Source organism: Lissotriton vulgaris, chromosome 10 (assembly GCF_964263255.1).
Source record: "Lissotriton vulgaris chromosome 10, aLisVul1.2, whole genome shotgun sequence".
In the NCBI taxonomy this organism is placed as follows: Eukaryota; Metazoa; Chordata; class Amphibia; order Caudata; family Salamandridae; genus Lissotriton; species Lissotriton vulgaris.
The window spans coordinates 279,822,068-279,845,984 of NC_141698.1; the positions used below are offsets into that span (position 1 = coordinate 279,822,068).

At 47.0% G+C, this 23,917-nt stretch overlaps 1 protein-coding gene across 1 annotated transcript in view; it reads right to left on the reverse strand.

Annotated features, from left to right (window-relative positions):
• Positions 1-23,917, reverse strand: part of SMARCC1 (SWI/SNF related BAF chromatin remodeling complex subunit C1) — an 810,451-nt gene that overhangs the window by 148,984 nt on the left and 637,550 nt on the right. Inside the window, exon 19 of the mRNA XM_086939759.1 lies at positions 10,201-10,335. Coding sequence (XP_086795885.1) covers positions 10,201-10,335 — 135 coding nt within the window. The remainder of the gene's footprint in view (positions 1-10,200; positions 10,336-23,917) is intronic.

A 23,917-nucleotide genomic window follows, 5' to 3' on the forward strand; every position in this document is an offset into this window, starting at 1 on the left:
TAGAACCTGCCCCTGCGACTGCGAGAGGAGAGGGCGGACGGAGCGGAGGGTGCGACGAGAGGAGAAGGAGGTCTATGTACCACACCCTTCTTGGCCAATCTGCGCATTCTCCTGAGTGGCAAACCGGTCCAACAGAGGAGAACCCCACATATGAAAGATGAGATTGACCACCTCCGGATAAAGCAGCCACTCGCGATCGGCCGAGTAACGCCGAATGAGACTGTCTGCACAAACATTTAGCACACCGGCCAGATGATTTGCAAAGACACAAATCCGTTGGCCCTGAGCCCAGGACCAGAGTCGCAGATCCTCTCGGCAGAGACAATACAATCAGACACCTCCCTGTTTTTTGATTTACCACATCGCGGTAGTCTTGTCCGTTAGGATCTGAACCGACGGTAGCAACCCTGACCTCTTTCCTGCTCCGGAACCACCTCTATTGCAACTTTTTGCAGCAAAGTAAGAACTTCCTGCTGTAAAAGCAGTACGTGGTCCTCTGAACACCCACCCTGGTGAGGAGGGTAAGGAGGAGGGAACTCCAAAAAGGGGAGGGCGTACCCATTCTCTACAAGATTCAAGACCCAACGATCAGACGTGATCAGTCTCCAATCTTGTCGAAAGTGGGACACCCGACCTCCAACCGGACCAACATGTTCTAAGATGGAGGACCTAGAACTGCTTTCCTGTTGTACCAACGGTGACGGGAGGGTACGATTTGTACAAGGGATTCTGCTGTTGGCAGCCACAAAGGGATGCAGATCTTCCAAAGTCACAATATGTTTTGTAGCCATACTCTCTGGACTGCACTTGAAGACCTAGAGATCTTGCAGTAGCTCTGCTGTGTTTACAACGCTCTAATGCTGAGTCCGCCTTCGAACCAAAGAGCTTTGAGCCATCAAAAGGCAGATCTAGCAAAGTCGCCTGAACTTCAGCCGATAAGCCTGAACACCTGAGCCAAGCCTGTCTCCTTGTAGCCACAGAAGACCCCATCACACGAGCCACAGAGTCAGCAGTGTCCATGCCTGACTGAATCACCTGACGTGCTGCAGCTTGTGTATTTGAAAGGACTTCCAAAAAGTTGGTACGATCCTCCTCAGGTAACTTCGGAGCCAATTGAACAACAGTCCATTAAAGCATGGATATATCTTCCCAGATGGCAAGTTGCATTAGTAGACTTTAGAGCCATACTGGCAGAGGAGAAGACCTATTTCGCAGCCTGCTCCATTTTCTTTGAATCCCTATCACCTAAAATGGTAGGAAATGCACCAGAAGACTGTTTTAATCAGGAAGCCTGACAAATAAACTCTACGGCGTTGAGTGAGATTACAAAAGAACGCCAGATCTCCAGGCGCAGGCCTGTACCTCCTTGAGATAGATCGATATACAGCCGGAGCAGATAAAGGCTTCTGCCAAATCTCCAAAATTGGATCTGTTAAAGCTTCTGTAAAAGGAGGAAATGGTTCAGAAGTTGAAGACTGATTAATTAAAACCTCTGTAAGGATGTTTGACTTAATCTCCGCCGATGGAAGTTTAAGGCCCAATAAATCGGCTGCCTTCTTTATCACCACATGGTATGGTGCAATGTCATGAACAACACCTCCTCTAGCAGATGGCAGGTTATACTCTGGGGAAGTATCAAGGCCACTAGCTTCCTGAAGGCCTTCACATTCATCTAGAGAATCCACAATTTCACCTTCCTCCTGATCTCTTAAATACTTCTCCTCCTCGATTAACCTCTGTGCCTCGCTTCTGGAGCGCTGTCTTGGCAAAGGCGTCGGTGGAGTCATGCGCGGCGCCCGAGACGACTACAACGGGGTAAATGGAGGAACCTGTGCTTCGAACCTAGACGTCGACCGCACTTGAGGCGGCGCCAAATCAGCAGCTGAAGGAGTCCGAGGGGCTGGAGTTGAAGATCTTGGCGCCGGGAAATGCCAAGGCGGAGTTGACAGCATAAATGGCATAAACGGAGCCTGGGGATAAAACTGAGGAACACCCAGGTTGAAAGCCAAAGGAAACACGGGGCCAGTAGGCACGCCGGATGGAGTCAAGGCTCTGGCAAACATGCCAAACATTGCATTTAAAAAATGCGAAGAATCAGCCCCAGGAGAAGGAAAAGGAGGATAAGGATCCGTACCTTCTTGAAGGGGAGTCACCTGAGGCCGAACAGGAGCCTGTGGAGCTGGAGACGGCGCCCGCACAGGTGAAGGCTCATGAACTGGAGAGGACTCACCAGGCGCCGGTGACGTCGCTGGAGCCTGATAATCTTCATGATGTGAAGAAGCACCCAAAGCTTGTGACGCCAGCGTTGGAGAAGCTACTGGCATTGCTTGAGGAGAAGGAGAAGGAGAAATGAAGTCCTTCCTTTGAGGACGTTCAGCTGGTGTCGGTGACCTAGACTTCGACCTCGAAACCTTTGCCTTCGAAGAATGATGACGCGAGGTATGCCTTCTCTTGGACTTCTTATGTTTCTTCGACCTTGGAGTATGTGAAGACGAAGACTTCGCCCTCTTCCTACCTCTCTTCTCAGTTTTGGCTTTGGCCATAAATAACTTTGCCTCATGTTTTTTGATCGCCTTAGGATTCATCTTTCTGCAACTTCGGCACTCCTCGACACTGAGTTCCGAAGAAAGGCACCAAAGGGAGTCATCGTGTGGGTCTGTAATGGACATATGCCCGCCACACTCTCTACAAGGTTTGAAACCTGTTTTCTTAGAAGTAGCCATTCTGGAAACAAAGAGATACAAAGGTATTTCTCAATGAAAAGGGCGAGCCCTAGAAAAACAGTTAGCGTTGATGGCGTGGAAAAAGGTAACAGACGTCAGCACGCCGACGAGGTCCTTTTGTGGCTCCAGTGACATCACGCAGTGCCGCTTGCGGAGCAGGTCCATTGTGACGTCCTCATCAGCGTGGGCAGAGCTAGGAAAGAATTGCCCGCGGAATGTTGGCGCAGGGGGTATTCAAAAGGCGAGTAATCCACAGGCAGAAGTATCCATCAGAAAGTTTGGTTTAGTGTATTGCTATCAATTTACAACCTAGCTAAATCCAAATCGAGCAAGTCTGACTTAATGGTCACAGATTTTGCCGACACAGATTCGTAATATTTGCATTTGCCAAGAACCACATACAACAGACCAGTACCATTCTACTTTAACATTTCATGAGGCACCTAAATTACATCCAAGTAGGGCAAAACAAGTTAACAAGCTCTCTGTAGAAGGTTGGAAAGCAGTGCAGTATGCAGTCCTTGCCTCCTCGTGGCTCATGAACAAATCCCAGCAGGACTTCTGGTTAATACAGGTACCATTAACAATGACTACGAGATTTTCAGGAAAAAAAGTAGTGGAAAGAAGGGCATAGGTGGACAAGTTACTTACCTTCGATAACGCCTTATCTGGTAGAGACATAGTCTAGCTGCAGATTCCTTACCTTTGAACTTCCAGGCTGCAGGCTGGATCCAGAAGATTTTTCTTAGCAGAACCCCTGCGTGCCGGTCGACTCCACGTGATGTTGACGTCATGTTCGTCGTGACGTACGCGTTGTCAATATAACCATCACTCGAGAGCGCTCACTTCAGTACTTTTCACGACTTTCCACACCAGAAGTGCTGAGCCATGAAGTGACTGACCATGGTGTGATAAAAAAAGACAACTAGGGCCCTGAAGGGGAACAGCCCGACACTAAAAACAATTCCACAGTGCAGGGAGGATGGGTGTATTAGTAATGTATCTGCAGCTAGACTACGTCTCTAACAGATAAGGCTTTACCGAAGGTAACTAACTTGTCCATCTGATAGAGACATCTAGCTGCAGATTCCTTACCTTGGAACAGATGCCCAAGCAATACCTTTCCGGAGGTGGGACTGCGGGAAATCTTTAGACCAGAAAGTCCTGCAAGACAAAATGGCCAACAGGCCCTCCCTGCGAACCTGAAAATCCAGTCAATAGTGTCTGGCGAACTTGTGCAGAGACACCAATGTGGCTGATTGACAGATTTCAGCAACCGGAAAACCAAGCTGGAAGGCTGTGGTGGCTGCCTTCGCCCTAGTGGAGTGGGCCCTAAGTCCTTCAGGGGACTCTTTCTTCGCTAAGGTGTAACAATTTAATACAGAGGATAACCCAGAGTGAGATGGTCTTCTTTTGAACAGCACACCCCTTTTTTGCTTCAATCTACCCTATAAAGAGTTGGTCAACCTGGTCATCCACCCTTAATTCTTTGGTGCGATCTAGGTAGAACGATAATGCTCTTTTTGGGTCCAGATGGTTGAGATGCTCCTCTTCTTTAGAAGGGTGTGGAGGTGCACAGAAAGTGGGCACAGTAACAAACTGACCCAGATGGAAGGGTGTTACAACCTGGGGCAGAAAACATGCCTTAGTTCAGAATATCACTTTGTATGGAAAGGCAGTCAGGTAAGGAAGCTGTGATGACAGCGCCTGCAGTTGCTCACCCTCCTGGCAGATGTAATTGCCACCAAAAAGGCTGTTTTGATAGTGAGCAACCATAGAGGGCAGTTGTGCAGAGGCTCCAATGGTGCGTGCATCAAGAAAGTAAGGACCAAATTAAGATCCCACATTACCATAATAAAAGGAGAAAGGGGGAAATAAGTGGGTTAACCCCTTCAAAAATCTCCGCACCAGAGGGGTTTTAAAAGGTGAAGGCTGATCTGGCAGTCGAAGAAAAGGTGAGCGGGCCGAAAGGTAGCCCTTCAGAGTGCCCAGAGCAGAGCCCTGCTGAGGCAAGGAAATGATTAACTGGAGAACATCTGACAGTGAGGCAGATAAGGGGTCAATAGCCCTTTCTGTACACTATTTACAAAATTTGTGCCATTGGCAGACGTATACCTATTTCGTGGAGAGATGCCTGGCTGCCAGAATAACTTTGCCAACTTTTTTCAGGGAAGGTCAAAAGCTGTCAACTGTCTGCTCAATTTTCATGCAAGGAGGCGGAGAGTGGACAGATTCGGGTGGAGGACCCTCCCCTGCTGCTGCGATATAAGATCCTCCTGAAGGGGCAGCCTGATCCGAGGATTGATGCTCATTACCAAAAGCTTGGCATACCAGACTCTCCATGCCAAATCGGGAGTCACAAGAAGGACTTCTGCCTGGTCGCTGCTGATCTTGAGCACTCTGCGCAAGACTGGTATATGATCTGAGCTCCATTCGCAATGAAAAGCGCTGCTGAGCGAGAGGCGTCTTTGTAACTCCAATGTACGAAACTGCTGCTTTTGCACATTCTCTTCGGGGCCAATAGATCTAACCAAGGCTCGCCCCACCGCCGAAAGAAACCTTTTACCACCTCCGGATGGAGGCGCCACTCGTGATCCGCATGGCACCCTCTGCTGAGTTAACCTGCTCTGGCGTTCAGAGAACAGGCCAGATGTTGAACCACCAGGGAAATGCCCTGTTGTTCCTACCAAGTTCAGAGGTTCAGGGACTCTTGACAGAGCCCACAACCCTACACGGGTGTTAGAAAGCCACACAGAGGCTATTCATACAGTAAGGCATATGTATGCCTTCATAGAATTCAACATACGGATTTGGTCACAAGTGCAAAGTGTGCCAGATACAGGTCAGGCAATTGTGGGAATATGGTGCCTAGACACTATTTCTGTTGCAAACCTATCTGAATATGCATGATCTAGCTTTGCCATACTGTACGATTATCTAATATTGCATTGTTACACTGTATACCACAGATTTTCTTAAGGTTAAGCATAGTGATTTCTTTGTTTAAGGAATAGAAACAAGCCAGTAGGACACCAAGGGGAAACAATCATCCTTTATTTTCTAGATTTTTCTTAAGAAAAGGCACAAGTGAACAGCAGTGCCTCAAACCAATTAAGACCAAGAAAACTGCATGACAGAAGGCAACAAAAAGGGTTACAGCTTTCCAGGTGGAATTCTAAGTAGAACCGTGAGGTGGTAAAAGGCCAGCTTCAAATCAAATAGGGAAGAAAATTGCTTGCTTGTATTGCTAGTGCTCACCACCAGTTCATTACATAGATTTTCAAGCAATGGATAAACTCAGATATCAATCTATAGCATTTTTCTAAGTACTGGGAACTATCAATAATTCAGAGTTGGATAAGGAGTAGTTTCTTGAATAGATATTGATAACCAGTAAAACAACAATCAAGTGAAGTACAGTTCACTTTTTCAAAAATGGTGCTACAGGAAGAGACAGGGTTGGTTACCACAACCCCACATGTATCCCCCTAATCGGTGGAATAACTCTTAGAACAAATGATGTCCTTCCGAGCACACAATGGTCAATAGTATATCACGTGAGTATAGACCCTTTCCTCTCTGAGACGGAGGAACAAGCTCTATCGCCCTTTTTCTTAACAGGCTATCGGCCTCCCCTTGGAGTTTGCGTAGCAAGTATTGTGAGCGAACTGGTGGAATAGCTGGAGGAGGGCTGATAAAACGTAGACTGTATCCATTGCAAACAATATTCAGCACCTACTTGTCCTCAGTAATTTTCTCCACTCTGCCAGGTAGTTCTGAATGCTTCCCCCCACCGGAGTGGGTAACAGAAGAGGGGGAAGTAATCCCTCAGGGCTTAGACCCTGCCAGGCCCTTGTTTCCTGCGGCGGACTGTTGGTTGCTTCTGCCCCTTTGACGTCTCTGAAAGGGCTGCCGCTAAAACGGCTGTTTCTCTCCAACCCGATGACCCTGCCTGCACTGGAACCGCTGGGAGAATAGCGTCATTGGTAGGGGCAGAAAGCCTTACGTTGCTCTTTCGGCTTTTCCAAGCCAACAGCCGTGAGCATCTCGATCTCTGCCTTTATGCAAGCCATTTCCTCATCTGCGTGGGCACCAAAGAGCATGAAACCTGAATAGGGCAGGTTAGCAATCCTTTGCTGTGCCTCCGGTTTCAGGGAGGTAAGCCGCAACCAGGAGTGGCGCCTCAGATTCACACCGTGATAGTATCCATGGGCTGCCAGGAGAGAGGTGTCCGCAGCCGCACTGAAGATCTGGTTTGACATCATCCTGCCTTCATTTGTAACCTCCTGAAAGTCTTCACGCTTGTCCCTAGGGAGGAGTTCAACAAACTGTTGGAGAGACTCCCATAAGCAGCGGTCATATCGGACCAAAAGAGCAGTGGAACTTGCTGCTTTCATGGAGGTGGCTGCTGTGCTGCAGACCTTCCTCCCGCCGAATCCAGCCTGCGGCTTTCTTTGTCCGGTGGAACAGTGGACGATGGAGCCGTAGAGTGCTGAACCCGGAGAAGGATCCGTTCGAAGAAATGCAGCATCCGAGTCCGGGGCCTGTACTTCTTTTGAAGTCTTGATGGAGCCGACTTCACAGAGGCAGGCATCAGAAACAGTTCCATAGCGGGTTCCTCCAAACCGGGCACTAAAGAGTTCAGAGGATGCGAGAGGTGCTTCCGTTGCAGCGTCTCGAAGATTATTTAAGTGGACGGGGCAGGCACAGCCAGTGCGATCCCCAATTTGGCCAATCCCTTTAACAGCACGTCCTGAAATGTGGCAATGTCATCGACCGGTGAATCCCTCGTAGGCGGAGAGTCTGAAAGGGTCGGCGAGTACCTTCTGCCACTAGAGGAATCTGTGTACCTGGTGTACCTGGACCGTGACATCTCTCTGCAATGACGATGTCGAGATCTAGTAGAAGATCTGTTATGGCTACGAGAGAGATGCCTCGTCCGTGAGCGAGATCTTGGCCTTCCGGGCACAGCCGGAATCACCGGCACAGGAGGCTGAGGTTGAGGCGGTTGTGGTGGCGTTGGCGTCCGAGGCCGTGGAGGTGACAGGAGAGGAACCTCGGGCTCGGCTAATTCCAGAGACCTAGATGGTGAATAGGTCCTGGAGTATTCAGAGTCTGAGGTCCGAATCACTCTCCTCTTCTTGCGAGCAGACCTCAAAAGGGTGCTCTGGAGGCAGTGTCCCCTGACAGAGAATGCCAGTGCCGCCATGAGCGAGAGCTGTCCGATGTGGAAATGCTGACCACAGAGAGTGACAGGCTCCTCAAAAATGACCTCAGTCTCGACGTCGACTTCAGTCTCGACGTCGACTTCAGTCTCGACGTCGACTTCAGTCTCGACGTCGACTTCAGTCTCGACGTCGACTTACTCCTTGACGGCGTCGATCTTCTTGACATCGATTTGCGCGTCGACAGTGAGCAGCGGTGTCGCCTCGACGGCGAGCGCCGATATCTTCGGGGCCCAGATGGACGACGATGATGTGTCGAAGTCGTCTGTGATGTCCTCGACGTAACCATGTCCGAGGTCTCGATGTCCTTCCCCTAGAAGCCGACCGTCGACGTCACTGAGACCTAGAGCCCTAGGTCGACATATCGTCGCCATACCTTTCAACGTCATAGCCATCGACATGGAGCCCTTTCTGGGCCTTCTTGTGACTAGGGAGCCCCCCAGAGGCTGATGCATGGGTAGTGGAAGAAAGGTTCCCTCCATGCCCAGAGGTCCCACCTGCATCCTGATGTCTTCTCTGTTCCAGGCCTTGAACACGGATCTTCTCCCCGTCACGCAGAGTCCTCCTGGAGAATGACTTGCAGTTGACACAGGAGTCAGGAACATGAGAGGATAGAAGACAGAGAATGCAAACTCTGTGAGAGTCTGACTTGGCCTTCTTCCTGCCACACTCAGGGCACTAGTCAAATAAAGCTGGCATGACAAGAAATAGGTGGCTTAGCAGCCCAAAAAAGACAGCAAATGGAAGATAAAAGCCCCGGACGTTGAGTGAAACACTAAAACTTTACAAAAAGCTCCAAAAATTTAAGAAATACCATAAGGCAGAGCTCAATGCTCCAGGGTCCTGCTAGCAGGAGCCGGAAAAAAGAATTGAAAGTAACTTGGCTTAGGCTGTGCATCATGGGATACCGAAGGTCTCTAGAGGGTTCCTTAAAGGCATGGTATCCCTTTTCCAGACACAGAATGGCAGCCTGTGGGGCTTGTCTGTCCAACCCTTCCGCTCTATCATGACAAAGGATTTTTGTGAAGGGGAGTTTCTCTTGGTGTGAAACTTAGCAAAATGTGTACATTTAAATATTATTTGGCTATCCTTTTTGTCACTTCAGGATTAAGTGCTGGCCAGTGTAGCCTTGTTAATGTCAGGCTGCATTATTTGTCTTTGATTTTCTCTTCAGTGTCTATGCAGGACTGCAGAAGAGGACAACGTAAGAGACTATTTTGATTGCACTGGGGTCCACGCACATGGGCGGGACTATTCCCAGATTATGACTATACACAGAGATCCCCTACTACAGAACTGGTGCATTAAAAGTAGAACACATAATACATGCTACCAGGCACTGGGATTCCAATTCACCTCAAAGGACAGTTTAGTGAATCAGTGAACCATGCAATACGAAAGAAGAAAACACTTCCCATCACCTTAATCCAAATTAATTTTTTGGCACGTTTTAGTGCTTTAGAGTTTATGTGCGAGTCAATATTATTACAGTAATTCTAAACACAATTATGCTTTAAGTTGTGCACTATTTGAGTCGAACACTAAAGGATCCAAATGATATACCAACCAAAAAAAGTGCACTATTCTGGCTTGAATAAGGTACTTTTGAGGATATCGGAGTTAAAGGACAAGTGGGCTGAGCTAGGTATTGTCAGTCTTAATAGTCAAAAATCAGAAACAGCAGCTAGGGTATTACATTTTCCTAGGTCTACTTCTGATGGCTGCCAGCATTTGAAAAATGCAAGAACCAGCAGGGTGAAATAATCTATTAGAAATAGGATGCCTCACAGGGAACGGAGGAAAGACTAAAAACCAAGAAAAAATGTTGGGAAAATAGTTGAAGATTTGAAACAGCAGCCAGACCTATTTGTACTAAGCCTGATAATACAGTGAACATAATTTCCTAAATCACTAACATCACTAGCTGTTTTATATTTGCATTTATCACTGAAACAGCAGCTCTGAATATTGGTAACCCCAAGTGATAGCGGGAAACATCTTTTACAACGGAACCGTTACAATGCGGTACCGTTACAACGCAGGATTTACAACGACTTTCGCTGGAGGGCGCTCTAGGATAGGGAATAGTTGAATTTACTATCCAACACCTTCCCTACTATCCACGGGGACTGGAGTTGGAATAGTAAATTAAACTATTCACTATCATGCAAGAGAACTACTCATACCCTTAGCTGCTTACAACTAAAGATCTGCTGCTGTTGGAGAAAAAATAGAATTGTCTGTCAACTTACCGCCTCTTTCTCTCTGTCCATGATCGTTTCTAGCTCTTCAAAATGACGCAGCTTAATCTCTAGTTTTTTCATTTGAGTCTCTACCAGGAGAGCCACAAGAGATTTAATCTTCCTCTCTTCTACCGCTGCGAGATGCTGTAGCCAAAATTAAAATAATTACATTAGTAGTCCATGTTGCTTAAATTAAACATTTCAGAAACAGACATGGTTGACACCACATATTAATATAGGTGGACTTTAATTACACTACCCCTACACATCTGGGCAACAGTATTTGAAAATCCCTCCCATCAAAAATACTTGAAGACAAGGGAAATGACTTGCATATAAAAATAATTCAATCATATGGGCATCCTACCAGATTCATGACTTTAGATTAACCCAGGTAAGAGATTGGACAAATGATGGTTTAATGAATATTCCTCCTTCCAGCACATTTCTTATGTCAAAATGCCCAAGTGCCAGATTGGATCAAGAAAATGTTCTGCTCCATACCTCCACATCAGTGCCAGATGCTGCTGTTCAGCTTCACTTTCAATTATGGAGGAGCTCAAGGACTCTACACTTTCTATTGAATCTGTCATAAGTGGCGCTCAGGTCACACTGTTTTTTGTACCCTAAATGATGCCAATCTGGAGCATACAATTGTTTGATTACAGATGTCATTTTTGGTGAATATATTGGATTTTGAGACTATCAACTCTGTTTCAAATGTTGCTTACATCTTTCATGACATAACCTCACAGCGAGTGCCTGTAATACCTGGGTTCTGAGCACGATGTGGTAGAGTGTGGGCTGCATGTCTTTGTTGCACCCAAAGGCAATTAGGAAGTGTGAGGAGAGAATGTCTGTTTGTGGGTCTTAGGTTGAAGTGGAGATTGACATCAAAGGGGAGGTTTCTAGAAAGAAAAGACCAGAGGCACTAGAAGTATCTGAGGCCATCCTCCTCCTCCTCCCGGAAAGGACACAAAGAAAAAGAAAAAGACAACCTGACAGGGAAGACAGCAAAAAATCTTATTCAGACCAGATTCCAACTTTAGAGAAGCTGCAGACAAAATCTGATGTGAATTATACAGTTGTCAAGTAGGCACAGATAAGATGGAAGCCTTCCAGTAAACAATGTTTGTCACATTAGCAAAGCACCAGCCTGCTGAAGTAGCTTGCTAACAGATGTGACATTGTTTGTTGTTAGATAGTTTATTGGTGTTAGTTGGACTTGAAGTGGAGATGGCAGCTTCAGGCTTTAGGATCTTAAGAGGTTTTTGCCTAGAACAGCAAAGGGATTCAGAAAAAGGGGGTGGTGATGAACAGAGTGTCTGAATTAAGCAACCACTCTTACCCAGTCCAAAGATCAGGGCTTGATCCAGCACCGTTTTTTAGCTCACTGCACCATCCCAGCTCAGAACCTGGCTACATGCAAATTAGTCTGTTCCTGTCCCAGTGCATGATGGGAACAGGGCAAACCAAACTACCAAGCCAATTCTTATACTGGGAAGGAAACAAGCTACCGGGGCTTTGTACCGGTTTCTGGCATTTCAGCCGTCGTCGGCCCGGCTTGCTTGAATCCTGATGGTGCAATGAGCAAGGGACTCACATCTGAGTATACCCTTCCACGCTTATGGTGGACAAAATGATTCAGAAAAAGGGGGTGATGAACAGAGTGTCTGAATTAAGCAGACCACTCTTACCCAGTCCAAAGATCAGGGCTTGATCCATCACCGTTTTTTAGCTTACTGCACCATCCCAGCTCAGAACCCAGCTACATGCAAATTAGTCTGTTCCTGTCCCAGTGCATGATGGGAACAGGGCAAACTAAACTACCAAGCCAATTCTTATACTGGGAAGGAAACAAGCTACCTTGCTCACTGCACCATCAGGATTCAAGCAAGCCGGGCCGACGACGGCTGAAATGCCAGAAACCGGTCCCCGGAAGCTTGTCTCCTTTCTGGTGAAGAATTGGCTTGGTAGTTTAGTCTGCCCTGTTCCCATGATGCACTGGGCCAGGGACAGACTGATTTGCATATAGCCAGGTTCTGAGCTGGGATGGTGCAGTGAGCTAAATAACGGTGATGGATCAAGCCCTGATGTTTGGACTGGGTAAGAGTGGTCTGCTTAATTCAGACACTCTGTTCATCACCACCCCCTTTTCTGAATCGTTTTTGGCCACTATAGGTGTGGCAGGGTATACTCAGACATGAGCCCCTTGCTCACTGCACCATCAGGATTCAAGCAAGCCGGGCCGACGACGGCTGAAATGCCAGAAACCGGTCCCCGGAAGCTTGTCTCCTTTCTGGTGAAGAATTCGCTTGGTAGTTTAGTCTGCCCTGTTCCCATGATGCACTGGGCCAGGGACAGACTGATTTGCATATAGCCAGGTTCTGAGCTGGGATGGTGCAGTGAGCTAAATAACAGTGATGGATCAAGCCCTGATCTTTGGACTGGGTAAGAGTGGTCTGCTTAATTCAGACACTCTGTTCATCACCACCCCCTTTTCGAATCTTTTTAGAACAGCAAAGGAGCTGTTGCCATCGGCGGAGCCCTGACTGATGCCCCCAAAAAATGCCAGAGCCGAAGTCAGTGCAGCTCACAATGAAGTGAAGTACAGCGCCAAAGACTCCTCAAACACATGTAATTTTAAAAAATGCTAATGGGTAGTCAGTTCTGTATATGGAAGAGATCGAAATTCCAAAAAAGAGGGATTGCAGGAGGTTCTACAATTCAACACTGGATGCTCTTGATTTTAATCAGAATGCTAGTAAGCTAAAATCTAACTTCCTCATCCATATGGATGATGGTATTTGTATTTTCAACATGCAAGTGGGTTGGACACTTCTCAGGTGACAGAAATGAAGTGTCTAATGTCACCTGTCCACTGAGCATTGAGTATTTAGCAGTAATCAAGAAGGCAATTGAAGCCTTAGATATACTGAGCACAATCCAGAGTAACTTTGTCAAGGAGATTCTTTCTTTAAACAAGTGGTTGAACCGTAATTGCCATTTCATAAATGTTTAGCACACTTATGATAACAGTGCAGAAGAAGCCTTAGTCAAGGCTTGCAGTTCCTAGATATGCTGCAAAGGAAGCACAAACATGGAACAGTAGATGCATTATTATTTTTTTTAACAATGATCGCAGCTTTGGGGAGTTTGTCTGAGCGAGTGCCCTTTAGGATGCTTCAAAATAAACATTCTGGAAGGCCTCAACACAAGTGATGCAGTGGTTGCTCAATGAGATCTAAGTGGCACTAACATGGGATGCCTGGTAACGCCAGAGTTAAGTCACTAAACATGCTTTGCTGGACCTCACCATTTAATACCACTTAAAGAACAAGGTACTTACCTTTGGTAACAAAGTACTTGTAAGAGACATAGGTTAGTGGTAGATTACTTACCTTAGAATTACCCCCAGGCGACAGACTGGGTCCGGTGATTTATTTGAGCAGTCTCCCTGCGCGTTGGCTAACTCTGTGTCCGTCCGTCGTCAGCAGCATGGTTGCGGGGATGACGTCGTGGTGCCTACTTAGACGCTGCCCCTGCATCTGGTCAGTTCTGACAACTTTCCAGGTCAGAAGCGCAGAGCCATGAGAGACACTGACCACTGGTGCACCACAACTAGGGCCCTGTAAGGGAGACCTTATCCCTAGAAGTCAGTTTGCAGAGCAGGGAGAATGAGTGGGGCGGTAAGGAATCTACAACTAACCTATGTCTCTTACAGATATATTGCTGTGTGAAGACTTTCTGGATTCACTATACTGTGCATTACTGCACCATCTAGTGGTTTGGTCTAGAATTGTAGTCTTTTTTTATTTTTATTTTTATTTTTTTTGTGGCCCTGGTGAGCGTCGACATACCACCATTTGGTGTTCGTCGTGACGTTGATGCGCTTCCTCCGGAAGCTCCCACCTTTGGTCGCCATCTTCGGATTCTTTTTTCTTGTCTTGTGTTATTTTTATTTTTTTCTCTTATCTTTAAAGGTATTTCTCCAGTTTTAATCCCTTTCCTCCTATCTCATCTTTCGGGCGGAGAAGGATAGGATCGCTAATGAATCCAGAAAGTCTTCAAGCTGCAAAACTACACCGACAGGTAAGAAACTATACATTTTGCAGCGTGAATCTTTCTGGACTAACTATGCTGTGCATAGACTTTGTAGCAGTTTGTACTTATTGTGGTGACTGGGAGGAAGATGGGCTCTGGTTACTGAATATGTGTTGTAAGACCTTCTGTCCCACTTGCGCTTCCTTGTTTATTTGCATATCTACGCAGCAATGCTTAGTGAACATGTGCACTGAAGACCATGTTACAGCTTGGCAAATGTCTTGAATAGGTGTGTTCGCTAGAAACGCAATTGTTGCTCCTTTCTTCCTTGTTGAGTGAGCATGAGCTGCTCCTTGTAACAGTTGTCCTGCCTGTTTGTGGCAGAGGTGTATGGTTTGTGCAATCCACCGTGCAATGGTATTTTTGGTAACTGGTCGTCCCAAAAAACTACAGGCAAAGGAAACAAACAGGTTTAAAAAAATAAGCTACTAACTCCAGAGTGGGCCGCCTTTATGGCAACACATGATATATGCCTTATGCAAGAGACCTGGGCACTGGAAGAGAGCATCAGCTCGACTTTCGCAACATTTGACATCTTGGCAGTGTCTACAGGTAGAGGTCGTCCATCGGGTGGGTTATCAATTTGGATAGGTACCCACCTGGGTATCCAGGCGACCCAAATACAAACAAACTCCTTGGATATACAGTGCGTCTTATTAAAACCCGCAAGCATACCCAAAGTAGCAAAAATAAATATTTATTCGAGGCCGACCAGGAATGGGCAAGAATCGGAAACAATTAAAGCCCTGAATTCTTTTATCCAGGGGTTAGACCCCTCTAGGTCAATAATTCTTGGGGGAGACTTTAATTGTCAATTCGAGCCACTGGGTAGTCTGAAGTTGGGTGAGCAAGACGAAGTTGACGCACTTAGGCATATTCAAGAGCCCAATATTACTCCGGTCAGGGCATGGACTCCTTTAACTCTTCAAATAAAATCCTTCTCCCTTGAAACATCCTTGCGAGATTGGATCCTGATTGCCCAGCCATAGCCACGTTCAACCGAGTAGGTCAAACATCCATCATTGACTACCTTATGGTGGATGCCAACAATTGGGACAAGCTAAAGGAATTTAGGGTCGTACAAAGACACGATAGCGACCATAATGCCCTGGTTTTAACTCTTAAGCCGGGGTCCTTTGGTTTAACTAATCCTGAACCCAAACCCGCGGCGATGATGCCTCCCCTCATGTTGGCTAATCATAGAAGGAGGGTTAAATGGCCTCACCTAGCAGACTCACCATCCCGGCTAGCAAAAATTTACCAACTTGCAATCCCACTTATAACCCAGATGGGTGATCCATCCTGCAGGTATCAGGCAGTGGGAGACACATAGGCAGCTAGTTACGGCATTGGGGGACGTGTTCTACCCTGTAAGTGGAACTAAAAGGCGTGCCCCGAAATCTCACCCCTGGGTTGATGATGCATGCAAAAAAACTAAAAAAGGAGCTACTTGCGGCAATCAAATCTAATGACAGAGTGAATATTATGGCAACCAGACTGCTATATAAAAAGGAGCTCACTAGGGGTAATAGGGAGTGGGAAGAAGCCAGGTGGGAAGAGTTGAGAGGTGCCCTCCTGGCAAAAGACGCCAAATTATTCTGGGCAATAGTTAACTCTGATGTGAAAGAGGGAGGGGAGGCTCTCCTACCAAACATTGCTCCGTCAGTTTGGGAGGTGCACTTTGCTGCGCTTTACACTAGCCCTGAGACCGACACTAGTGAACACTTAAATGGGGCAGAGACATTAGTGCCAGATGATGCCCTCCGGATGCCCCGAGCCCCAGACCCCCCGCACGAGTATCGACTGCGGGGGGGCCTCGAACTTGGGCTATCCGATAGGTCAGTGGGATGCCAGGGCGAGGGTGGGCCCTGGAGACATTGAGAGTATCTCAGTTAAAGAGGTGGAATCGGCGATCATCAGGCAGCTACCTAACAAAGCCCCAGGCCTTGACAGATTACCTGGAGATCTTTTCCGCTCCCAGCCAAAAATCTGGGCGCCGTACTTGGCTGTTTTATTTAATGCGGTCCTTTGGGGAGCTAAGTTACCGGACACCTGAGCAGGGGCCGAGATTGTCCCAATCTTTAAGAAGGGCTGCCCTTTAGTTCCATCAAATTATCGGCCGATTAGTCTCTTTGATACTTCACAGAAGCTAATGGGCCGAGTCCTCCTGGACAGACTGCTGGGGTGGATGGAGGAGCATAAAGTATTGACTACCCTTCAGGCCGACTTTAGAGCTGGAATCTCGACCCTGGACCAAATTTTTAGGCTGCAGGTCCTTTTTTGGAAGACAGCAAGAGTAGAGGGTGGCAGCCTCTACCTGGTCTTCGTGGACCTGCGGGCCGCTTTCGACCTTGTCCCCAGGGAGAGTTTATGGAGGGTACTGAAAGAACTAGACCTCCTGCCCTATCTACTAGACGTCCTGAAGCGTTTCCATGCAGGGAACTACGCCCAGGTGAGATGCGGGAAGAACGGGGAATTATCAGCCCGCTTCCCTGTGACCAGAGGCGTACGCCAGGGCTGCGCCCTGGCTCCCACGCTCTTTAGTCTTTAAATAAATGGCCTGGCGGGTGAACTGGTCAGGGACAGTGACGCTCAATGGTTGGCCACTGGCCGGGTACCTGCTCTGATGTTCGCAGACGACACCTTGTTGTTGTCTCGAACATCATCAGGTATCCAGAGGGTCCTGGACGGTTTTGTATCTTTCTGCGCTTTGAGGGGGTTGGAGATAAACTTAGCAAAGACGAAGTTTATGATCTTCCATCCCCCAAAGCGCACTCGTCCTAACCCTGTATTAAATGGTGTCCCACTGGAAAGGGTGAGAACCTTTGTATACCTGTAGGTCACCCTGACTGAAGATTTCAGTTGGGGCCCACAGGTATCCAAATCTGCTTTGAGGTTGTCACAGATCCGAGGGGGCATTGGCAAGTTCCAGAGAACAACCCTGTTTAAGCCAGTTGCCCCAGCCCTTGAGATTTATGGGGCACAAGCTAGACCAGCTCTGATGTGTGGTGCAGAACTCTGGTGCCATAAGAGTACACCAAGCCTTCTTAAGGTGGAACAGGCCTTTATGAGGAATTTGGTAGGCCTCCCCCAGAGCACCCCGCTCACACCCCTCAGACTAGATCTAGGTTTAGAGTCCAATTCAGAACTGCTAGCTGCTCGACCTCTCCTGTATTGGAGAAGGCTTTGGACAGTACCTGAGCTCGAGGATTATAGAGCTGAATTCACTGCAGTTTGGGGGCAGTTGAAGAACAAGAATATTCCCTGGTTGGCCCATATCAAAGCCCTTGCACATCAAATTGGTATGCCCCAACTATGGGAGACCCCGGAGGTGAGCTGCCCGGAAGTGAAGAGAATAGAGCTCTTGGCCTCCTTGAGATATTACAACCTAAGCCTGCTGCATAGCTCGATAACTTTGGGCAGACTGTCCACAGAATTTTTGCAGGTAAAACTCGTGTCTAAGAGGGAGGAGTTTTTGGACTTAATACAGCCTCCCCTTGCAAGAAAACTCTATACACAATTAAGACCTGGTTGCCTACCTATTGGGGCATTTACTTGTAAATGGGATGGACGAGAGGAGGGAATTTGCCCAGTCTGTAACAATTTTAAAGAGGATATCGTTCACGTTTTATTCCTTTGCCCAGCTTATAGTATAATACGGAGGTGCTGGTTGGCACCGTTGGTCTAAGGCAATGTGCACAAGCTGTTAGAATTTTAAGATATGACACCTCCCCTTTTATTGTGTTCGCGGTCCCCCGTTTTTTATATGGTATGTGGCGCAGAAGGCTCACTCTAATGAATTGCGATAAACTGTGATTAATTGTGATGTTTGTTACCTTTTTTGTGATAACTTACTGTTTAATAACTTTTTAACCATGTATTTTTTATTATTTATGTATTTTATCTTGTGTATGTATATATTCTATCTGTGCTTTTATGGTCTATGACCGCAATAAAGTTAACAGAAGGAAACAAACTGCTTTGTCTTTCTGCACTCCTTTGTCCTTTATATATAGTGCATTACAGCCCTCCTGGAGTCCAGTGTGTGTAGCGCGCTTTCGGTGCTTGTGCCTGGTTTTTGTAAAAAACTAGGTGTGAGAAAGTGCCATTTTTCTTCCATGGTATGCCCCCACTGTTTGTTGAATTGCTGATGTACTTTGACTGAGTGTGCCCTGGGCTCCTGCCAATCAGGTGCCCAGGGCCTGTGTTCCTTCCCTAAAACTGTGTTGAAGCCAAAACTCAATTGGCATCTCACGCCACATGTCATCCCCTGGTAAATTGTACCCTAGGTACCCAGGGCATTGTGACCAGAGAAGACCCCCTAAGGGCTGCAGCACTTATTGTGCCAAACATTAGGGGCCCGACACACACTGCCTTTGAAGGCTGAGTGTTCTGGTGCAGACCTAAACAAAGAGTCGAAATGGCACACATCCCTGTGTATACAAATCAACAAAAGAGTGACTAGGACAATCAAAAATATAAAAGAGGAAGGAACTAGATAAAAGGTAGTGAAATCAAAATTGAAGAGATTACTACCAGCTAGGCCTGAGTGATATACCCAGAATGAACAGTATAGAAGTGGGTTAGACGTGCATAGAAAAAGAACCCTCAGGCACAGACTGAAAGTCGGTTGCCAGTTGTCTTCATTGGGTTCTTGTTTGGAAAATTATATCCAACAGTGAGAAAAGTGATTTAAAAGGAGGAGTGCGGGCTACTCCCCAAACCTTTTTAATGAAGGGGTAGCTCTGACTCTGTTGAAAACAGTGAACAAGGACGGACATAAAGGAAAATAATTTGAACCAAAATGTCCTATACAAATTAAATATACATAAATAGGTCGACATGTTTCTGCTATCTTGAGCCAAAATTCAGCTCAGCATTCATCAGGACCAAGATAGACCTCACCTTGTCGGTGACGCACGCTCAGGCGTCACTGGTAAAGAAAAAAGGCGGGATATTAATAACAATTACAAACTTGAATGTAATTGGAGCGTAGGGACTTCTTCATGTGTCCCTGCATAAGGTGAATGACGCAAAATTCATGCGAGCGATATCAAAAGCCTCTTAGGCTCGTGGTTTTCTTCACGCCAGGAGCAATTGCATCCCGGCGGCTCCCCTCCAAAGCACCTACTCTTTTTTTTCTTTTTTTTTCTTTTTTTACACATCCCTGTGTGCCATGCCCACAAACACACTGCCCTGGCATACATCAGTCGCCCCTCTAGCTGGGTGCCCTATGCCAGTGGTGTGGGCACAGGTGCACGAGCCCTGTGCCCTACAGTACCCAGGGCCATTCCTGGGCACTGTAAGTGCAGTGATGCCATTAAGAGTATATGGTGCTGGGAGGTTGTTATTACGAACTCCACAGCACCATAATGGCTACACTGGAGACTGACAAGTTTAATATCAAACTTCTCAGCACATTAAACGTACACTGATGCCAATGTGAGATTGAATGTGAAATGCACTACAGAGGGCATCTTAGAGATGCCCCCTGAAACCTAACCTACAATCCACATCTTGTCTGAGAGGCTGCCTAGACTGCCACACAGCAGACATGTTGCTGGACCCCTGAGTAGAGAGCCACCCGCTCTCTTGGGCCTGCAACAATGCACATCCTGGGCGAGGTGCTCGGTCTCCTCCCCCAGGATGGGCAGGGGAAGATTCAAAGGCATGCCGCATTAGTGAGCTTCTCCAGGCCACTTGCTGTACTCAGCAACTGGCCCCCACCAGTTCTGACCCCCACTATGGCCGGAAGACTGGCGGGAAATCCTCAGTGAGGAAAAGGGGTGTACCAGCCTGTGCCAACTCCACCCCTCAGGTGGGAGAAGCGAGGTGAAGCACAACTCCGGGCTCCAGTCATCTTGAGGATAGGGAGCCCTGCCCAACAAAAGATAGGCTCCTACCCAGCCCTACAGGCCTGTTGATCCTTGAACCTGCTCCTGCCTAATCCCTATGTCTCCTGCGGACAGTAACCTCGAGAACCCCGGAGCACCTGCCTGCCTTGACCCTCTTAGAGACTGGGACTCCCATGAGCAGTGGTTCTGCTCAAACAGCAATACCCCTGGTGCCAGTCAGGAACCGCAAATCCAGCACACTCTGCACCCGCCAAGCCCCGCCTGTGCCTGAGTGGACAAAGACCCTGAAGACGTACCCCCGGCGATTGTGACCTGGAATCCAGTGCCCAAGGACCCTCCTTGACGACATCTGCAGCCTCAGAACCAGGGACCCCTCCAACCGCGACCAGCAGAGGTTAAGATTTCCCAACATCAAAAGACATCCTGCACCCAGCGCCCCCCGGCCCCCTGTGACCAACTCCGGGGTGCCTACCTATCCTCCAAGAACCCAACTTACCCCTCGAAGTGTTGGTCGCTCCTGAAGAATCTCCGTCCCCGAGCCTACAGCCTTTGTTCACTTTTCAAGATCTCCATTGAATAACACTGGGCGCCCGACGGCTCAAAATCACCCTGCACCCAGCCGCCTGAGTGCCCCTGGCAGTGCAACTTTGGTCCTAACCTGCTTCCCCGTTTGCCCTGAGCAAGTGGCCAGGAGCCCAGCTACCACAGCCACGTGGCTTGCTTGCCAGCAGCCACCAACTGAAGGCCCCCTGCCTCTCATTGGATAACATTGGGCCTAACTACCTCTGCACCCGGCTGCCACAGTGCTGCTGAGGGTATACCAACTGTACCTACCTGAACCTGGGAGACCCCTGAGTCTATGCCCAGAACCTTAACTCTTCCAGTTGAGTACTTACCTAAAAGCTGATAACTCGCTGTTCTTCCGTAGGCTAACATTGTCTGGTTTCATTTGGAAATTCTTCAGAGTGTGGAGTTTTGCAACTTTAAAATATTCACCTAAAATCAGCTGAACAACGAATTCTGATTTACTCACCTGTCATCAGGAGACAACCCAGTGCTTCATCTTTTAGCCCAGCGAGGACACTGAAAAGTAATCCTAACCGTACTTACCAGTAACTTGAATTTCCTTCAATAGGGATCCATTGTCTGGTTTTCATCAGAAAAGTTTCTTCGTGTCGATTTTTAGAAACTACAAATATTCCTTAAAAATCGCCTATATGACAAACGCATTCTTTCAACTGTTTACAGGAGATGCACCAGGGCTGGATCCAGGATCCAACCCAGAGTAAGAAAAAGTAATCATAACACTACTTACCTGCTAAGTTAATTTCCACCCATAGGATAACATTGGTGATTCTATGTGAAAAAGTTTCTAAGTGTCAACTTTTAAAATACAATAATATTCCTTAAAAATAACTACTGAAAAACAAAACGCTTTTACTTAACTGTTTACAGGAAATGTCCCAGGACGGAATATAGGATCCAGTCCTGTGGTTAGAAAAGTAATCTATGAAGTAACTATTTGCATTTAACTAGAAATTCCCATTGAGCTCAATGTTGCATTTTGTTTGAAATTGTGTTGCCTATTGCAACAACTAACTATTGTAATCAAAAAGTCCATTGCCTATTTGAAAAGTATTACTACAGTAACTCTTTCTGAGGAAGTATATGTTGATACCTTGTTGGTTCTAAAATAAAACAACTATATCTTTTGATACTAAATAATTGGCCTAGAGTTCAGTTCTTCAGTGTGTGAGACAATTTGCTGACTGAGTGTGTACAACAAATGTTTTACCCTGTCCTCTGATACTGCCTTTCTGCTCGACCAAGCTACCACATTAGAGAGTAAGGTTATATCTAACTTTAGCCTCTGCCAAACCTCTGGGGACTATGGACTCTGTGCACACTGTACGTTACTTGGGTCCAGTATATACAGAGCCACTTTCGTACACTAGGTATTTGAATTGTTTGATTGATGTGGAACCGTGACACAACCATTGGCATGAAGTGTGGGTCTGTTCTCATTACAATCCTGTCATTGTGTATTTGCAGGTAGGGCTTTTGAAGTGTTAGCACTTGCATTTCACATACTCTTCGTAGCGATGTGATAGCTACCAAGAAGGCTGTCTTTAGCGTGAGCATGTGTAGTGTAGCCGTGTGAATAAGCTCAAATGGTGCCTTCATCAATTGAGTTAGCACTACGCTGAGGTTCCATGCTGGTGCTGGCATTCTGTTTGGAGGTGCGATTCTTCTCTTCTCTTTGATCCTTCTAGAAATCTTTTTACTACTTGGGAGGTGAAGAAACTTTTCCCTGTTTCTCCTCTTGTGTAAGCTACTATCGCCGCTAAGTGCACCCTTAGGGATGTGTAGCTTAGTTTACTTTGAAGTAGATGTGTTAAGTATTTTAGTACTGTGGGTCGCTTTGTGATTTTTCTTTGTAGTTTCTCCCTAATACACCATTCGGAGAATCTTTTCCACTTTGCTACGTAGCACTTTCTTGTGGTAGGTCTCCTTGCCTCCCTGAGTACTGCATTGTGCTTGCTGTTAGTTTGAGGTGTGCAAATTCTAGGACTTCAGGAGCCATGCTGCTAGGCTGAGGCTCTCTGGCTCTGAGTGTAGCCCCTTTCCGTTTTGCATTGTTAACAGGTCCCTTCTTCTTGGGAATCTATGCGCTGGTGCTTGCGCCATTTCCACTATTTGTGAGAACCAAGACTGTCTGGCCCACTGAGGTACTATAAGTATTAGCTACATGTTGCTGATCCTGCATTTGTTGAGTACCCTGTGTATCAGTAGTATCGGGGGGGAAAGCGTATGCAAATGGCTTTGACCAATTTATCCATAGCGCATTCCCTTAGGACCGATGGTCAGGTTTTCTGGATGCGAAATGTTGGCATTTTGGTGTGTTGCAAATAGGTCTATTTGCAGTGTACCCCACTTCCGGAATAGTTTTTCTATTTCCTGTTGGTTGATCTCCCATTTGTGGGATGCTGAAGTCTGCCTTATAAGTCTGTCTGCTTCCACATTGTCCTTCCCCGGGAGATGTATTGCTAGTAGGTCTATTCTTAGTGGAATACCAATGTCCATATTTACTGTGATAGCCCTGATAGTGCTACTGATTGTGTTCCTCCTCGTTTGTTGATGTAGAGCATGGTAGTTGTGTTGTCTGTTTGGATCAACACCCTGTTTCCGTACAGCTCCTTCTGAAAGGCTTTTAAGGCTAGGAACACAGTTTTTATTTCCAGGTAGTTGATGTGTTTGACTGCATCTTGCTGCGACCAGAACCCCCTCACTTTGAGTTTGTTCATGTGCGCGCCCCACCCCAGCTGGGAGGAGTCTGTTGTGATGGTCACTGTTGGAGTTGGTGCGTGAATGGTTTCCCCTTGTTCAACCACGCTATTTCCTGATGCACTGCATGTGTGATCACCACTAGATCTTCCCAACTCCCTGTTGCCTGTGACCATTGTTGCTGTATCCATTCATGGAATGGCCTCATGTGGAGTCGAATATGTGGGACCAGGTGTATGCATGACGCCATCATTCCCATCAGCTTGCTCACTGTACTAACTGTCAGAACTTCCCATGCGGTAAAGACGTGTTTCCTTCAATATTGCCAAAGTTCTCTTTGTGCTGGGGAACACCTTGCCTTGTATGGCGTCGATCTCTGCTCCTAAGAATATCTTCACCTGTTCCGGCTCTATTGCCGACTTTTCCCAATGGATTGAGAAACCCAGTTGGATTGGTGTTTGTATGACCTGCTGGATGTGTTG